Raw genomic sequence first — 11,331 nt, forward strand, 5'->3', positions numbered from 1 at the left:
TATCTATAACTTGCTTGACGAATTTTTTAAACCTAGTTAATCTATGGTTGAATAATAATTGTAAAATACAAACGAAAATGCTAAAATATCAAAATTTAAAAAACTTTTTTAATCTAAACAAGGCCTCAATAAATGAGCCTAAATAAATTAGTCTATGAAAAAAAACCTACGCCGTTTCTTTCTTTATATGAATTCTGCGAAAATGCCTCACCGCATCGATCATCTGTCTTTATCAGTTCACAAACCACGAATGGACCATGTGTACAAATTATAGGGGAATAGTCTAAGGACTGTGTGACACTAGTAACTAAAACTCTAGTATTTCCAGTAGGGGCGCAAGCCTCTCCTATTCGTTCAAAAATAAAAAAAAACTAAACTCTAGTATGTCCCGGCCTGTATTGCTGAATCTTTTGTGCTGGTATACTACTAATAAACATGCAAAATAAGAAATGTATATACTATACTACTAATCGCAGCATGGTTTCATCGCACATGTCAACTAATAATATATATAAAAAAGAAAACTCCTCCTCCCACCTTGAAGGACGTTCACACAGAATCCTCAATGATTCAAATTCGAACCATCGTCAAACCATGAAACCATGCTGCGATTGAAGAACGGAACACACGCGCAAGAAGGGGGGGGAAAAAAGAGAGAGAAGAAAATAGGACAAGCGTGTGGGTCCCACGGACTAAGCAACCCTAGGCAAGGCCAAGCCGCCCCCACCAAAGGCATGCGGGGCCAACGGCACGCCTATAAAACCGGAGGGGAGACGCGTCTGTGCCAAGCCTACCAGTCCCATTGCTCCCGGCCCGGCCCCCTCCCTCCTCACGACTCCCTCCTGCTCCTGCACGCACCACCACACCAACGGCCGCCGCAGGCCGCAGCCACTGCTCTCTCTCAACCGCCGACCCGCGTCTCTCCAACAACCCGGCCGCCGCTACCGCCACCCGCACGTTCAACTACCAGCCGCGCGCGAGGGGCCGCCGGTCGATCGGGAGCAGCAGACCAGATCGCTACTGGGACCTGCTAGCTAGTAATCGCTCGCTGCGCGTCCCGTCGCATCGCCATGACCCCAGCCACCGTCGCGTCGGAGGCGCCCGCGCCGGCTCCGGGCCTCGCGGCGTCCTCCACCGGCACCGGGACCGCGTCGCGCGTGGAGGTTTCGGCGACCGCCACCGAGTCGGCGGGCAACGGCAGCGGCGGGGCGGAGCGCCGGTCCCGCTTCCGGCGGATCTGCGTCTACTGCGGCAGCGCCAAGGGGAAGAAGCCCAGCTACCAGGACGCGGCCATCCAACTCGGCAACCAGCTGGTACGTACATACGCCCATCCATCCCCCCGTGCATGATCCACAACACCACTTCTCTCCTCTCCTCGTGTATAGTATACTAGAACGAACGCAACGCAACGCAACCATGTCCATGTTTTGGGGTTTCACTAGCTAGCTCCCGTTGTGTTCAGTTCCAAGGCCGGGTCCGGGTGTGCTTCCATTCGCCTATCTATTCATTCATTGCGATGTGCTCTCTTACATGCATGTTGTTATGTTAGAGCTTATTATTAATTGTAGTAGTACTTGTTAATTTGGTTGGTCGCCATGGGATGGGAGTCTTGTCTTGTGCGTGCGTGATGAGAGCATCATCGACGTCGTGGCCTCATGTCATCGGCTACTACTTGGCCTTGCCTGTTGCCTGTTCATCATGAGTTGCCTCCCTGCCTGCCTGTGAGATCTCGTCGTGCAGCAGCGTTGCATCCCACCACCCTGCCTCTGCAGCTGTACAGGCCTTGTTTAGGGCCTTGTTTAGTTCCAAATTTTTTTGCAAAATAGAAATAGTAGCACTTTCGTTTGTATTTGACAAATATTGTCTAATCATGAACTAACTAGTCTCAAAATATTCGTCTCGTCAATTTCGTCCAAACTGTGCAATTAGTTTTTATTTTCGTCTATATTTAATACTTCATGCATGCGTCTAAAGATTTGATGTGATGGAGAATCTGAAAAATTTTGCAAAATTTTTTGGGAACTAAACAAGGCCTAGTTCCCAAAAATTTTGCAAAATTTTTCAGATTTCCTGTCACATCGAATCTTTAGACGCATGCATGAAGTATTAAATATAGATGCAAATAAAAACTAATTGCACAGTTTGGTCGAAATTGACGAGACGAATCTTTTGAGTCTAGTTAGCCCATGATTGGACAATTTTTGTCAAATATAAACGAAAGTGTTACAGTGGCGATTTTCCAAAAAATTTTGGGACTAAACACTACCTAGGAAAATCGCTGCTCCACAATGATGAGACCGACAGCCAGTGCGACCCTGTGCCATCTGATGAATTTCCTTTCCTTTCCCATCTCCCCTTGGGGCTTGTGTGCTTCGCGTCGTGACCCTGGCATGTGGCATCGCTTGCTTGCCCGAGCGCACAAATTTCTGCATGGCCCCCCTCATGCATTGCATTGCATTGCATATTTGCATTTGCATCGCTTGCATGCACCACGGTTCTTCCGATGGACGTGAACGATTTGACTAGACAAGCAGTAGAACTATACTGTAGCTTTTTTCTTCCTGACGATGATTGCGTTTTCCATGGCTGTGTTTCACCATCAATTAATGCAATGCAATGCAATGGCCGTGCAGGTGGAGCGGGGCATAGACCTGGTCTACGGCGGGGGCTCCATCGGCCTCATGGGATCGGTCTCCCACGCAGTTCACGCCGGAGGTCGCCATGTCATGGGGTTAGTATCCATCGCCATCTCTCCGCTCCCCTTCCTATCCGGCTGTCCGGCTTCTTGTTTGCTCGGTGCTTTTGTTTGTGGTGGTCTTTGCATGCCATGGCGCTCTCTGGTCCTGGGGTCTGCCCGTCTGGGCGCTTTGTTTCCAGGCACCAACTCACTGCACCAAAACGGCAGCCTTGGCTGCAGAAATGCCAGCTTTATTTCGTCAGCCAGCCAGCTGTTGGGGTCTGGGTGCTCCATCGCCCGTTGGGAGAGAGGGGGCAAGCCATGCCGATTGCATTCGTTTCACCGAAGTGGAAGCAACTTTTCGGTCTTCTTTTCGAAAGGCTAGTTGGTTCCATGCTCCAAATGGGCGGGTAGGGTGCTCGGGCTACGCTGCATGCAAGCCGGCGAAGCAAGTCTCTTGGCTCTTTGCCCCTCTCGTTGTGGAGTCAAATTATTGCACACCGTCTCTCTAGCTAGCGGTCTAGCCCATTTCAAGTGTCTGTCACGCTTAAGTTTCTTTACATGGAAAAGGATCAGCTGCTTGCTCCTGTACTTGTTTGACCTCTTTTGCCAGAAATTAACGAGCCTTTTCTGTTTCCCCTCTTCTTTTTGGCAGGATCATTCCAAAATCACTGATGCCCAGAGAGGTGAGTTGAGTCCAAAAGCCTACATATGTACTTTGTTGCTACTAGTCCATTACACACTAATTAATTACTGTGTTCTATTGCTGGATTTGCAGGTAACTGGAGAACCTGTTGGCGAAGTTAGAGCCGTTTCTGGCATGCACGAGAGGAAGGCTGAGATGGCTCGGTTTGCCGATGCTTTTGTTGCCTTACCAGGTATATATATACTATAGACCTATAGTCTACCCAATTTTATTCTCTAGTTAACATTTCAGAAACTAATTATGCGTGTGTAATTGTTTTCCCTTCCATTGAACTGGCAGGTGGCTATGGAACTCTGGAGGAGTTGCTTGAGATCATTACTTGGGCGCAACTGGGGATCCACAAGAAGCCGGTAAAGTCCAAACTTTCTTTCGTCCACTCTAGGTGCTTCTAGAATAAAATTGATCCATTGTTATTTCATCAAAAAAAAAAAATCATCCATTGTTACTAATCTGGAGGCAGTCCACTTGTCTGTATGTGTTGTGTCAACACATTTTGCTTTTGTAGGTGTCATAAGTGCAGATTTGTTTACTAAAATGTCGTTAGAACCGTTGTGATCTGATGCTCCCATCTTGCTTTGTTCACATGTGACTAAAAAGGTTTCATCCTTACAGTCACAGCTAGCCATCAAATTATTGAAATGATAGTTTAGTCAGCATGCTGTGGACATCACAGCATCAGAATATTGTTGAGACCTAGGGCATGCGATCTGCGTTCTCCATCTTTTATATCGCACTCTAATAAGATATACATCATACTTTATGAATATTCCCACACGGCTAATCCAATGATGGCTGGAGGATCTTAATACTGTATGACGTGTTGCATGCACAAGGCAATGTTTGGTCTTGTGTATGCTAAATATATAATAATAATGGGCTAGTGAGATACAAAATGGGTGGGGTTGTGGGAGGATTAGAAGGGTCAAGTCTATGCTTCTCTCCTTATCTGTCTCTATTATGAGCTCAATGGCCCCCACAAAGTTGCTATTTATTCATGTGGTGGTGATATCATCAGATACGATTCTGCTGGTATGGATGGATCATTCACCAATCATGTCCAATATTACTACTGCTTTCATGTAATTTCTTGAAAATTTCGTCATCACCAGGTTGGCCTTTTGAACGTTGACGGATTCTATGACCCTCTTCTGTCTTTCATCGACTTGGCTGTCAACGAAGGTTTCATCACGGAGGCAGCGAGGCGCATCATCATCTCAGCCCCAACAGCCAAGGAGCTAGTTATGAAGCTGGAGGTTTGACCCGACCCCTAGGCCCTAGTTAGCTACATCGCTCTTGTTTATATTCAACCAACGTTCCTAGAGTGATAATATGAAACTGCTTATTAGTTCACTGATTGTTCAGTTCAATCGGTATTGTTTTTGGCCAGGACTATGTCCCGGAGTATGACATCGGCTTGGTCTGGGAGGAGCAGAAGCCCAACAGCTTGGTCCCTGAGCTGGAGTCTGGGATCACCTCATCCTGATGATCCATCTCACCTTCCAGCCTCATCCTGCATCTGCAGCAGCTGCATCATCATATCTTAGTGTCACATACATATATACATATATATTATATATATAACTAACCGTAGCCTGCCACAAATATTTTGTTCATCTGCTAAGTCCTAACCAAAGGGTAATTCTTGGAAGGAATGAAGGGGACACTACACCAGTGTGTTGTGCTGGTGACCTCTATTAATTCTATGTGCTGGCGTTTTGGTGGCGTAGCATAGCATGATTATTAGCATCAGTCCAGTGCCGTAGATCTTGCTTTTTCTAGAATGATGGGTAGTACGTATTAGCAAGCAGTCCAGTCACCTGTGCTGTAGAAATATCTTATTTTGATCCTGGAAGAAATATATATAGTATATACATTATATTATTCCAAGCTATAGCCAGGTGGTAGTGGCAGTACGTGATGCGTCTCCATGGTGTTTGGGTGTTGCTGAATTTTGTATTGCGTCTCCATGGTGTACGTTTGGGTCTTTGCTTGCACGTGGTGTCAGTTATGCTGCGTGCCGTGCGTGTCCATTTCCATCCTGATTGGGCGCAACGGTTTCTAACGAGCTCCAGCTGTGACTGCGCATATACTCTATTTTGCACAACACATTGTCACATGATTGATCATGTGCCTGATTGAGCTTGCCAGATACTCCTACTGTAATAACAACCATATGCTTGCATTATCTGCCCAAAATTCCAAGTGTTTCTAGAAGCCCAAACTATATGTCTATGTGTAAAGCATTTTTCTTCCTTTGTCCCACACATTTCTCTCTCTGAAAAAACAGGACTGAAACCAGGAAAATGGCCCGCCCACAACTCTTCCGGCCTGGACTGGGCCTGTTTTTGCTTCAACGCGTGTGGCACATGAGGATGGCCCTGTGTGAGTGTGACGAACACAAACCCAAATCTTCGCCCGAACTCTAAATGTTGCAAGCATTTAATCCGCTCAATAAAAATTTGAACAGTACTTAATCCCTACCAGAGACCAATAAATCGATCAGACCATGTTGAATGCGATAAAAGCCGATTGCATTTGTCTCCTAGTTCCGTCTACAAATGCTTCGGCTGGAGGGCGCCATTACAATGTGTACTGTACACTCGAGGATCAGTCACGTCAAAATTTCAATTTTTGATAGAGACAAAATCTTCAGGTGAAAATTATTTTTTTAAAAAATAGAATATTTTGTTGATAGAACTTAAACCGCACTCATAAATTTTGAAAGTGCCAATCTTCAATCCCTTTGTCAATTTTTCTTAAGCCTTCATCGTTTTCTGCACCAAGAGCTTGCTTGTTGGATTGCTCCGATTCAGGTTCCAACCCAGCACGCTTGTCATGTGTAGTAAGACCAATTTTCACGAACAATGCTGTCATGAACTTTGCAAATTTTACTTGGAGTTGAAAGCTTTGAACAATCAACAGAGATTCTGCCTTGCCATCACATTTCTGGTAGTTACTGGATTCTTCCGAGGGCATATCCTTAAGCTCTACTCCAGCCATCACATTTTCAGGTGTACCATCTCGTGTGGCACCATGATCTATAGGATGATATTCATCTTTGTGACCATTTCTCCAACCCACACACTCACACCATATGTGCACACACATACGTACGCGTCCATACACACGTAAAAGAAAAGATTGGGAGGCTAGCCTCTAGTGCACGGAAAATGCACAATAGCACCGCATGCATGCGTATACCCTATTTTTTTTTTCAGGTGCGTGTGGCACCATGACCTATGGGATGGTATTCATCTTTCTGATCATTTCTCCAACCCTACACCACACATGTGCACATGTACACACGTAAAAGAAGAGATTGAGAAGCTAGCTTCTAGTGCACGGAGAACACGCACTACCACTGCACACATGCATGTATACCCCTGCTTGAAAAATCTAGAAAAGAAGTGCACCGGACTACCACTAGATCATGAGGCCCTTTTGTTGATCTATTTGGCATTTGACGATGCAGTACTTGACACTCTCTTCTATTCAGAGTTGAAATAGTGTAACTTGTACTCTAAACGCCCAATGGTGAGTCATGATCAATAAAAAAACTTTAATTCCTCACTTGCTCAGCACTTAGGTGTGTCTTTACGTACATCTTCTATTTTTCTTGTAATCTTCTTTGATTTAAGTGATTCAATATAATAGAAAAATATTGGTAACTCATGTAGATATATTTTTAGGTCTTCAAATTATGCAATGTTACCTAAGACATTTATCCACCACTTAGAAAAGACACAAAAGAAATGGAGGAAAGTAGATCGGTTGAATGGCTTGGCTATGTATTGCACCGAGAAAAATGTACCACACACTGTTATGAGAAGCAATGGATATAATAGGATCTTATTCTTCTTCTTCATTTAAGTTAACCATTGTAGTTCGAGAACTATAAGTTTATTTCTGTCTTAGCCTTAACATTGTTTATCGATAATTATTAAACATTTCGGAGTGAGGCCATATTGTTTGATTTGTTATGCGCTCTGTAAGTAAAATTCGAAACACATATATATCCATATATATATACTAGAAAACATTTATATAGTCTTAAGAGCCCATGATGATTACTTCGTCATAGGACCCTTTACAACATATGGCCCGCCCTGGTGCCCGTACCTAGCCCTAAGTATAACTAACCAAAAGATTGAAGACCGAACTAAAGTAACTGAGATCAAAGTTTTCGGTCACTAGATCGATTCAAGTTCATTCTATCCTATTTTTTTACCATTAGTTCGGTTATATGCCTCGAGTAACCGAACTAATTGAAGATTAAAATTTGCTAACATAATATGTACTTTAGACTGGTATTAGTGATATACTTCATATATGTGTTCCAAGTGTTTTAGAAGCCCAAACTCAAGTGTAAAGAATTTTCTTCCTTTCTTTTTTACTTTGTCCCACACATTTCTCTGAAACCAGGAAAATGGCTAGCCCATTTTATGAAACCTGGAAAATGGCCCACCCACAACTCTTCCGGGCCTGAGAGGCTTTACTGTGACCCACGAGGTTAAGGAATTGGGCTTTTTCTTGCTTCAACGCATCTGGCCCAGGAAGATGGCACGCTGTGAGGAACACAAATCCAAAAATTTTGCACAAATTCTAAACGTTGCAAGCATTTAATCCGCTCATAAAAATTTGAGCAGCACTTAATCCCTGCCAGACCAATAAATCGATCAGACTAAGTTGAATGCGATAAAGCCGATTGCATTTGTCTGCTAGTTCCGTCCGCAAATGCTTCGGCTCGAGAGCGCCATTATAAATGTACTGTACACGCGAGGATCAGTCACTTCAAAATTTCAGTCACTCCAAATTTTGATAGCGACGAAATCTTTCAGTTAAAGTTCTTTAAAATTCAAACCGCACTCATAAATTTTGAAAGTGTCAATCTTCAGTCCACTTGTCAACTCCTGGCATGCATGGCAAATTTCTTAAGCCTTTATGGTTTTCTGCGCCAAAAGCTTGCTTTTTGGATTGCTCCGGTCCAGGTTCTAACCCAGCACGCTGGTCATGAGTAGTAAGACAACAATTTCATGAACTTTGTAAATTTTACTTGAAGTTGAGAACCTTAAACTATCAATAGAGATTCTGCCTTCTCAATAAACTGAGAATAAAACATATCTTTATTACCACCGTATTTTTGATAATTAGTAGATTCCTCCAAGAGCATATCTTAAGCTCTACTCTAGCCAAGTGTATCATTTCGTGTGGCACCATGATCTATAAGATGACATTCATCTTTGTGACCATTTCGCCAATGATCTATCTAGCATTTGACGGTGTAATACTACCGAGTCCAGATTTCTTCTTTTTAATATAATCAGTAGCTTACCTTTTTCAAGTATAACTTGGAGGCACACAAATCCACACACTCCATGTTCACACCACTCGCACACGTGCGCGTGTACGCGTCCATATCCAATGACCTATCTGACATTTGACGGAGCAACTTGAAGGCACACAATCTACACACATTTCGCGTTGACACACACACACACATCCATATCCAATGATCTATCTGGCATTTGACCGTGTAGTATTTTTTATCGGGTGCAACTTGGAAGCACACAACCCACATACTCTATATTCACACGACACGCACGTATGTCCGTACACATGTAAATAAGAGCGCATAGTACCTCCGAATGTGCACGCATGCGTGTACCACACACACACGCGCGCGCATCCATATCCAATGATCTATCTGGCATTTGACGGTGTAGTATTTTTTATCGGGTGCAACTTGGACGCACACAGCCCACATACTCTATATTCACACAACACGCATGCATGTCGGTACACATGTAAATAAGAGTGTATAGTACCACCGAATGTGCACGCATGCATGTACCCTGTTTTTTCTTTAAAAATAGAAAATAAACATGACAGCTGGGTTTGAAACTTGGTGGGTAGCATCCCACCGAAATGCCCTACCACTAGACAACGGACCTATAGATATGGGCGGCGCCAGGGGTATGCCCCTGTATTTCATGGAATACCCATGATTTTTGTGACAAACACAAATATATGTATATATACACACATGTATAATCAGTATATATGTTAGTTTGTTGAATGTTGCAAATATGTAGCCCATAAGGGCAACTCCAATAGTCTGGCTAAAATTAATTGTCAAATTCTATTGTTTAGGTATTTTGTCGAATAGAAAATTTCTTAAAAAAAGAAGAGATCTACAACAATTGTTACTTTACAAAGTCTTATAGTTAGCGTCTGTAATAAGCTATATATAGCCACCGAAAATCAAGAGAAAGCGAACTTCCTATTTTACAAAATTAGATAGCATATTAGTTGGAGTCTACTTTTTGCTATACAAATTATGAAATAGCACAAGCAACAAGAATAGTTAAACTCTTGAAGTTGCTCTAAGCCTAGTAGAACAACTAGTAGCGGCAGCCCATGAACTCATCAGAAAGAAACCCCATCGACGGCATTCCTCTAGCGGTGGCGGCGGTCAGTGGTCTTTGTAGGCTTTCTCATATACGGCTCCTCCTCAACGCCTTTCTTATATACGACCAATATACGGCTTGAAGCAACAACAAGGTGAACACAAAGATCCCACATCCATTTTTTATTCTTTAAAGTAAGAATTGAAGGTTTCGTTTTCTTCTTCTTTTTGTTGCGTTCTAGTTTTTTTTAAGAAATGTTGCATTGTGTTCTTGTAACATAGATAAAGAATTTATATATACTTTGATTATTACCAGTGGCGACACTAGGCTCACTTTGCCTGATGCCTTGTTACCAGGATAAACAAATATTTTACCTAGCATATATTTTAAGAAAATTATATGTACTACTTGAGTTGTGCATCAGGATCAATTTTGTATTGATTTTGTCCCCTATTACTATTGCACATATGCATTGAAAATTTTTTATACGTGGAATACCCAGCTGTAAAATCCTGGCTCCGCCACTGCCTATAGACGATGGTGCAGTATTTGACACTCTCTCCTATTCAGAGTTCAAGCGATGTAACTTATACTTTGAACGTCTGATGGCGAGTCAAGATCAATAAACGGTGTAAATTTTGAAGGTGCAAATCTCCAATCCTTTTGTCAGCTGCTGGCATGGATGGCAAAAATCGCCTTCATGGTTTTCCACTGAGAGCTTGCTTGTTGGATTGCTTTGGTTCAGGTTCCAACCCAGCATGCTGGTCATGAGCGGTGAGAACATTTTTTACGACCAGTGTTGTCATGAACTTTGCAAATTTTACTTGAAGTTGAAAGCCTTGAACAATCAACAGAGATTTTGCCTTCCTAGTAAACTGAGAATAAAGCATATCTTTATTGTCACCATATTTTTGGTGGTTAGTGGATTCCTCCAATGGCATATCCTTAAGCTCTACTCCAGCCATTACATTTTCAGGTGTATTATCTTGTGTGACACTATGACCTATAGGATAGCATTCATCTTTGTGACTATTTCTCCAATGATCTATCTAGCATTTGATGGTGCAGCACTTGACACTCTTCTATTTAGAGTTCAACCGGTGCAACTTGTACTCTAAACGCCATTTGGTGAGTCATAATCAATAAAAGTCTTATTTGCTCAACACTTAGGTATGTATGTACGTACATCTTCTATTCTTCTTGTAATCTTCTTTGATTTAGGTAATTGAATATACTAGATAAATATTGGCAACTCATGTAGATATATTTTTTTAGATCTTCAAATTATGCAATGTTACCTAAAACATTATCCAGCGCTTAGAAAAGAAAACGAAGGAAAGTAGATCAATTGAATGGCTTGGCTATGTGTTGCACCGAGAAAAATGTACCGGACACACTGTTAACCTCAACACCATCCAAAATTACGTATAATAGTTCCGCCATTTTTTATTTTGGGCGTGCTGCCTTGTAATCTTCGGCTCTTGCCTTTGTAACTATTCTTTTATTTAATACGAAATAAAAAAAAATCCCCGGTGTTTCGC

At 42.6% G+C, this 11,331-nt stretch overlaps 1 protein-coding gene across 1 annotated transcript; it reads left to right on the top strand.

Moving 5' to 3' along the window:
- LOC110430095 (cytokinin riboside 5'-monophosphate phosphoribohydrolase LOG-like) lies at positions 802-5,276 on the top strand. Its single transcript, XM_021447068.1, has 7 exons — positions 802-1,313; positions 2,634-2,731; positions 3,333-3,363; positions 3,456-3,555; positions 3,663-3,733; positions 4,493-4,636; positions 4,771-5,276. The coding sequence occupies exons 1-7, from the start codon at positions 1,071-1,073 to the stop codon at positions 4,864-4,866; spliced, it is 783 nt and encodes a 260-aa protein (XP_021302743.1). The 5' UTR covers positions 802-1,070; the 3' UTR covers positions 4,867-5,276.

The sequence above is a fragment of the Sorghum bicolor genome, chromosome 9 (assembly GCF_000003195.3).
Source record: "Sorghum bicolor cultivar BTx623 chromosome 9, Sorghum_bicolor_NCBIv3, whole genome shotgun sequence".
Lineage (NCBI taxonomy): Eukaryota > Viridiplantae > Streptophyta > Magnoliopsida > Poales > Poaceae > Sorghum > Sorghum bicolor.

Coding starts and splice junctions, on each gene's coding strand:
- LOC110430095 (XM_021447068.1), top strand. CDS start 1,071: ATGACCCCAGCCACCGTCGCGTCGGAGGCGCCCGCGCCGGCTCCGGGC. Junction 1,314..2,633: donor TCCAACTCGGCAACCAGCTG/GTACGTACATAC, acceptor ATGGCCGTGCAG/GTGGAGCGGGGCATAGACCT. Junction 2,732..3,332: donor GGAGGTCGCCATGTCATGGG/GTTAGTATCCAT, acceptor TCTTTTTGGCAG/GATCATTCCAAAATCACTGA.